Genomic DNA, 7,955 nt, shown 5'->3' with positions numbered 1-7,955 from the left:
GTCTGGAACCAGCTTCCAAGTGAGGTGGTGCAGGCTCCCACCCTGGGGGTTTTTAAGAGGAGGTTGGATGACCACCTTACTGGGGTCATTTGACCCCAGTGCTCTTCCTGCCATGGCAGGGGGTCGGACTAGATGATCTGCTCAGGTCTCTTCCGACCCTAGAAGCTATGAAACTATAGAGGCAGGTGATAAAAGTGTACAGAAGTTTATGCCAGATGCTTTCTGGGAGGGAAGGTGCTTTTGGCATGGAAAGAAGGAAGCCAAATAGCGGTACAACTCTGCTGCTTATGCATTAAGTTGAGGTTTACTTAGGGAAAACACTAAGTGCCGATGCTTTGGGTGTGTGGTATCAGCTTTTCTAGATCAGAAGTGGCCAACCTGTGGCATATGTATCACGAGTGACAGGATGGCTGCTGTTTGTGGCATGTGAGCCCCTCAAGCTCAGTAAAAGAAGACACTGGAATGGAGCCAGGCAGGATGCTACTGTAAGAGGAGAAATTAGGAGTCACTGCCAATTAACCCTTCCCTAGCCCTGCAGCTGCTGTCAAATTTAGGGTTTTAGATCTTCACTCCTGATACAAAACTCTGGTGGTTGTGGAGTCAGGGAAGAGATAACCTGGCTCTTGGCTGACTCCAGTTGCAGGTGTGAATGCTCAGCACTTCTGCAAAGCAGGCCCTCGATGGGTGCCAAACATGACACATTAAGTGAGAAACATACAATTAGTGGTCACCTGTGTTTAAAAGTTTGTTTAAGGCCATGGTGGCCAACCTTTTTGGCAGGTGTGTCACAAGTTAAGCGGTCTCTCTCTTCCTTGATTGCCACTGATACCTGGGGATGTACCCAATCGAGTTTTCATCCTGGAGTGACAGAATGGAGGCAAGGGGGCTTGAGCCTCCAGCCCCATGGAGTGGAGCAGCAACAGCCTGAGAAGGTATCACCACTAAGAGCCAGGTTAACTGTTCCCTAGCCCTGAAAACACTGCAGTATTATATAGGAAGCAAGAATCCAAAGCCCTTAAACTGGCAGCACTGCAGAGCCACGGAAGTCTTAATCTGGCTCTTGGCAGTGGCACCTTCTCTGGTGAAGTGTCCTGCCAGCTCTCTACCCCATGCAGCTAGAGGTTGGAGTTCCCTGCTTCCATTCCAGCACTACCTTTAGTGAGTGGCCAGGGATCTTATGACCCACACAGTGGCTGCTTGTGGCACACATGGGGCAGGTTGTCCACCTTTTTTTTATTGCTTTACATCACTTGGGCTTAGGATTTAAAAGAAAAATCAAGAGAAAGCATTTCTTGTAAACATTTTAGAGAAGTATAGAAAACCACTGCTGTGCACTATTTTTGTCTGGGATCAGAAATTGTTTCAAGTGTGTAACACTACAGAAGTTCAGTGCACATGAACTGCTTTCAAAATGGCTGAAACTGGTTTAAGATACTACCTCCATCCAGGTGTATCAGACTTAACTGATCTAGGTTAAGTCAATTTATTGAACTTCTGTCCCAGATCTTAAAGGGCATTTAACCCAGCCAGATCAGAATTCTCCTCTCCATCTCAAGGGGACTATTCTAAATAGTTTTCAGCATGAATGAAGGGGGAGTCCCATTACACTATATACACTAACTACACACTATTTCCTATACTATATAATTCTATACAATATCTATCTATACCCTATGCTCTATACAATATCTATCACGCTATGCACTATACACTATCTATAAATCTATGCAGTACTTAAATAAACCATACACTACTTTCTATAGGAGACTACACAGTATAGTCTTAATAACTGGCTTCTTCTTCATGCTTTTTCTTCTTATTGATCTTGGTCCTTTCGCAATCATGAAAGTTTTCTGCAGGGAGGGGGAAGAAAGAAGAGGATGGAGTTCTGGACCACAGTCCAAAAACTGCCCTCTTGCCCCCCCAACCCTGCCCTGCACAAAGTCGGTGGGACATTTCTGATATTACCTATATGTCTCCCAGGATGCTGCATATGCTGGGGGGCGTGTCTGGCAGTCAGCTTCCGCCTGGACTATTCTTCATGTTTCTGTAATGGGAATGTCAATTATAAGAAATAGGAAGGTTTGAAAAAGTCAATGAAGTCTTAGGGGTAGCACACATAAATAGTTTCAAACTTACCATTCTGGTGATGCCACTGTGTTCTGCAGTTCTGAACATCACAGTGGGTAATTACAAGTCTTAGAGTAGCTCACTGTTTGCACGACATGAGTCCATAGATAGGGCAGCGTAAGCTGGGGCACCAGAAAATAAAACATGCCCAAGCAGTGTTAGTTTAATGTGTCAAAAAGACTTTTAAATTGGTGGAAAATCCCACTCATTCAAACAGAAAAAGCAGTTGTGGTGGCGTAAACGGGAAATCACATGGTGTGTACAAAGGCCTCTAATGAGTACAGTGTTGGTATGAATTCAAGAAATTGAATGTGTTCCCTCTGTTTGTTTCTGTATTTATACAGATTATTTGCAAGTTGTGAATGTTAACATGATCAGCAGTGACCAGGAAATTAACAAGCAGCAGCATCATACTGATCGGTACTATAACCCTAAGCTGATTGTGCGTCGTGGACAACCTTACTATATCCAAATTGAATTCACCCGTCCTTACAAACCAGAAAAGGACGTTTTCTGGTTGGAGTATATCATAGGTAAGTACCAAACAAGATCTATGTAACATTAGCAAAGGAGGGTTCATAGAATATTTCTCCAATGCAAACACTGTAGCACCGAATGGCTTGATTTTTTTGCCGTTTAACTCAGTAACCCAATAAAGCGGGCTTATAGCTGAGCACACCCTCACATGCTTTGCCAAATCTGGCTAGTCTTATTAGTCAAAGCACATTGAGGAAAGGGAGCAGGATGTGGTCCTGTGTGTATTCCAAAGCTGCACATTACTGAGTTAAATTGCTAGCATTATTACTGGTTTATGTTTAATGGCAAAGGTTCAAGGTGGTGGGTGGAATAGAAAACTTGTTTCTCTGACTTTGGGAGAAACCAGGAGATGATTAACTTTATTTTAGTCAGAAGATATGGCAGAAATGTATGTGTTGGTATAACATGTCATTGAATACACATGGGAGGAGCGGAAATCATATGAAAAACAACTATAGAAACTTTAAAATTCTGTAACATGCTGACAGCTAGAGATAGTCAACTGGAGAATTTGATAGGCAAGGAAAAATACTGCAGCTTTGGAGCCAGAAAGGTGCTTAAATCATAAGGACTAAGCCAGGGGCCATGGTAGGAATGAGGGAACGTACAGTAGCCCCTTGTTCCACTTCTCCCGGTACCTGCACCATAGAAATGGAAAATAACGCTTCCTAATGCACCAGTCAGTACAGGAACAAATGTAGGATAGAGCAAGGGTAAGTCCTCTCTCATACAGGTGGAAAATAAGGTTTCACTCTTATTCTGTTCGTGGCACATCAAAGCTACACTCTTGTCAGTATTCTTGGAATCTGGTAAAACCATTATTTTTCTCCTTGGTTACCTTTTTGATAATTTTTTTTCTGAGACACCTCTGTTCCTGTTATAAACTATGTAAAAATTGGTTTGAATTGACATTTTAATTTACCTTCCTGAGCAATGCAGTTTTGAAATTTGTAGTATTGATTTTTTTGGGCGCTGTTGAATTATGATCATGCGGCTATTTATATTTGTTCCCTCTTTGAGATAGATGCATGTTTATATTTTAGAAGTATGCATGATGGAAAAAGTTGCTGTCTGCAATGGCTTCCCATCCTGGTCACTTCCTTCTCATTTGAATTAGGATTAGGAGGCATGTTATGATCAGCCGCCAAGCTGATTGGCTGAATATTTAGGAGTACCTTTCAATTTTAATATGCATAATATTAGTACTCTTGTGATCTGAATTAAAATTCAAGGCTATTCCCTTAAATCTTGATGTGCTTAAAACAAGCAACTAGAACTTGAAAATGAAGTGTTTTATGTCCCCTTGCATTGTGTAATATATGATTTAAAACAATTTTCAACATTCTTTCATAAAAAGGAGAATCCTAACCTATTTCTCTGATGTAGCACAATCCAGTAGGACAACATATGAGCATTCCTAACATTAGAGGTGGGTCAAAACCTTACCTGTCTCTGGGGATGATGTGCAATATAGTTTTTGTTTGTTTTGTTTTGTTTTTTGTAATAGGCCCTGTTTTTATGATAGAATTCCTAATGCTCACATCAACTAGAACATCTTCTCCCTTCCTCCCTGAAATTAGCCAGTTCTTTCACTGCTGTGACTGGACCAAACCAGATAGAAGTCATTAATGAATGTCTAGAGCAGTGATTCTCTAGCCTTGAGATGCTTTCAAAAGTGCTGCAGGGTGACATGCAGTCCTAGCACTATTACAGATGCAAGCATGGTTCACAAGATAAACCCAGAGATTTCAAATAGGAATCCATGGTATTAAAGACCTGTTGTAGTCTTTCTGAGTTCTTTGCAACACACAAAGTGCTTTATTTTAGTGAAAACTAAGAGCTCCATTTTCTAGGGGGTATCATGAGTCTCAAGATTGAGAACCACTGTCCTATAGCAACTGCTGTTGCTGTAAACAGCTGTCTAGTAAGTGCAAGTGTCCAGAAGGATGAACCAGTGGGTCTAGCTACTAGCTTTGTAATTTGGGGAGAGTAGCAATCTCAAACTTTATCTAGGTGCCACCAGTAGAGGCCAACAGACACCTCCATTCTGTCTGCAAAATTAGTGGGAAATCATTTCTACAAAGGTAAATACATATCCTTGGGCATGCCTCTTAATGTCTCCATGAATCAGTTTCCCTAGTAATGATACTGACCTCCAGTGTAAAGCACTTCGGCCATTTGTACATGCCATGGGGGTTTACTTTGCCCTAAATTGAAGCAGTGTTTCTAAAAACCCACTGCTTCAATTTAAGGAGAATTAAACCAAAGTAAACCCCCATGGCATGTATACATGGGCTGGGCCCAATCCTTACCTACGTCTTCAGTGGTGGGGAGGGGAGGCAAGCTGCCAGCAGGCAGAGCGGTCCCTGAGCTGCGGTGGGGGGGCTGATGTTTCCCTCTGTGGCAGTGGTGGTGCCCCCAGGCTCATAGGCACCCAGCCTGGGCGGTTCCAAGGGACACTGCAGCTGTAGAGGGAAGCATCAGGTCCCCACGCAGCTCAGGCAGGAAGGTTCAGGGGAGGGGGGAGAAGAAAAAAAAAAAAGATCAAGCTCACTACTTTTTTTCCCCCTTCATTAGAGCCTGCCTGCACAAGCTGCTGCCAGGCTGCCTGCATGGGCTGCCTGCACAACCCTTGAGCTGCACGGGTCCTGGTGCTTCCCTCCGCAGCTGTAAGGTTGCAGACTAAAACACCTCAGACATGCTTTATTTTGTTCCCTCCCAAAGTTATTTAACGTGCCTCTGACGTGTAAACAGCTGCACTACTAAAGAAGTGCAAAAGGGCATTAAGCCTCTTTAAAGGGCAATTTTGTGGTGTGCACAAATGGCCTTTGAGATCTACTGATAAAAGAGCTATGTCAAAGCTTACAGTTATTCTTAATCATTTTGCTATTTCTTGCTCTGTAAGGATCTGATGGTGTGGGTTGCTGGGCACAGGCTGGGAGGCTGTTAATAGCCTCAATACTCATGGTTTTTAGTAGAGATAAGGGATTTAAGCACCTCTTAGGAAACTCTTTTGAGTTCTCTTTGTATAAAGGAAGTTATAGGTACTCTTCCAGTAATACAGAGTGCATTGCATCTGATTTCAGAGCTTCTATGTTCTCCTGCAAGCTCGATTTCCCTTTGAATATACAGAATGTCACAGTGCCTGGGGAAGCAGTGCTTAGAGTCAGCATCACTGGCTTAGCACAATATATGTTTTCTGAGGAGGGTCAGCAATAGACCTTACAGATCATGGTGCAAAACATGGAGTAATAGACTGTTCTTTACCTCCTGGGGGCTGTTTTGTAGGAGACTGCTTGCTCTATTCAATTAATTGTAAGCAAATGGAAATCCCAATCGCTGTTTAAAATGTTTCTTTTTAAGCAAATGTGGCATAAAAGTACTTTAATCGATCTAATTTGTGCACTTAGCAACAAACCAAACAACCATGACACCTGGGAGAAAGAAATCACCTATCAGCTTGGCTCTGCCAACTCTTAAAGTTTACCTTTTTACTACTTAGCCCTTTTAAGGGCATTGTCTTTTAAGGTTAAAAGGGAGTAAAAATTGCCAGGTGTCAGTTGCTCAAGGGTGTCAAACTTGATCTCCTGGATCAAAACCTCGGGACTCCTCACAGGCTAAATCTGGACCCAGCAGCCAGAGGAGCAGTGCAGGGGTTAATAAACTATTCACGTATGTCCTTCAGGTTTCCACCCCCATTGCCCTGCACCTGAATTCTCAGCCCTTTTACCAGCCCTGTGAGCTTGGGGAAACAGCTCTGTGGGCCATATTTTTGATACCCTTGCTCTCCAGTAACTTCACACGTGCATGCTCTTACTTTGCAGCAGATAAGTGAACTGACAGCAGTTTACCCCTCAATGAGACACAGCTAAGCTGCCATAGATCATTTTTTATCTCTTGTGGAGATGCCCAGGGGCTGTTCCCATATATCAGCTGGCACCTGCAAATTCCCACCCTCATTTGCCTTGTTTGCATGCCCTCAGTGACAGATGCATTATTTTAATGACTTTTTGATGGCACTAGAAGGACTTTTCTCTTACGATCAAGCTCAAACTTGCTGAGATTCCTCGGTGCATTGTCAAGCCTTTGCCATGGGGAAATTTGGACAATCCACACTTGTGTTTTTTGGGTTTCTAAGAAGCCAGCTCCCACTGACTATCACATGTATTTATACTTACAAAGAAATTTGTCAGACGGCAGCAATCCAAGCCACAGCCTCAGTGCCTAAGAATATCTCCATGTAAAAACTTTTCTAAAGACAAGCTGTGGATTAGAAAGCTTAAAGTGATGGATATTGAGCAGTTTCACAGGTGACTATAATGACCTGGAAAAGATGCCAGCTGTATCCCTAAGCATGGTATCTAAAACTATCAAATAAGAAATCACATAAAAGAATCCAAGCAAGGTTTGCAAGAAGTCTAGTACATTCTGGGAGAAGATTTGGGGGGAGTTTTAAGACTCAAACTGCAAGATTGCAAGTATATTAGGATGGGGCAAATGCACTTGGCTTCCAGTGAATTCAGTAGATGCTGAACATACTTGTCAACTCAAAGCGGATCTCTTTGCAGGATCAAACTCTTAATGAGTGCTACTTGGATACCAAGACAGTACAAATGCTTTCATTAATGCTAATTCTTGGTGATGATACCTTAGCATATGGTTTGAATTCATGGCATTCTGCTATCAAAAGTAACAACGGTACCTACATAGCTGAGGAAACCAGTCTTTTTCAGAGCTGTGTAGCTCAGGTGCACTTGGGTATGTACTCCCTTCTCCAATTGAAGGGGATTGTTACCAGGGCAGGTGTGCTGTGGGTAGAAACTGCAGGCTGAGCACAGTTTTTCTCCTTCCCCTATACCAGGATGCTCCAGTAACTTAACTATGTACAGATTTATTGATACCATAGACCCTAACGGAAACAGATATAAATATATACAGATATTTACAACATGAACTATATGCAATATATATATATAATTCTTTACCACCACTCAGAACATAAGCAAGTAATAGAAAAGAACTCGTATAAGGGTTTCAGTAAAGATTATGGCAATATAAAACTCCACTAAAATACAAGCTCACAATCATGAAATACAAATACACAAAATATGAGGCACTAACATACAAAATATAAGGCACAAGAACAACCAATGCTAAAACACATCTTTCAGGGGCACGGAGCACCCAGGCTGTTCTGGAGCAGTGACTGTGCTCATAGTTTCATAGTTTCTAGGGTCGGAAGGGACCTGAGCAGATCATCTAGTCCGACCCCCTGCCATGGCAGGAAG

At 42.5% G+C, this 7,955-nt stretch overlaps 1 protein-coding gene across 1 annotated transcript in view; it reads left to right on the top strand.

The window, feature by feature from the left end:
* Window positions 1-7,955, top strand: part of F13A1 (coagulation factor XIII A chain) — a 129,366-nt gene that overhangs the window by 9,647 nt on the left and 111,764 nt on the right. Inside the window, exon 3 of the mRNA XM_019522181.1 lies at window positions 2,475-2,663. Within this exon, the coding sequence (XP_019377726.1) occupies window positions 2,475-2,663 (189 nt within the window). The remainder of the gene's footprint in view (window positions 1-2,474; window positions 2,664-7,955) is intronic.

This window comes from Gavialis gangeticus, unplaced genomic scaffold, assembly GCF_001723915.1.
Source record: "Gavialis gangeticus isolate Ggan-Ray unplaced genomic scaffold, GavGan_comp1, whole genome shotgun sequence".
Classification (NCBI taxonomy): domain Eukaryota; kingdom Metazoa; phylum Chordata; order Crocodylia; family Gavialidae; genus Gavialis; species Gavialis gangeticus.
Note: the sequence above shows the minus strand (reverse complement) of the source record. Positions and strands in the feature narration are given on the sequence as shown.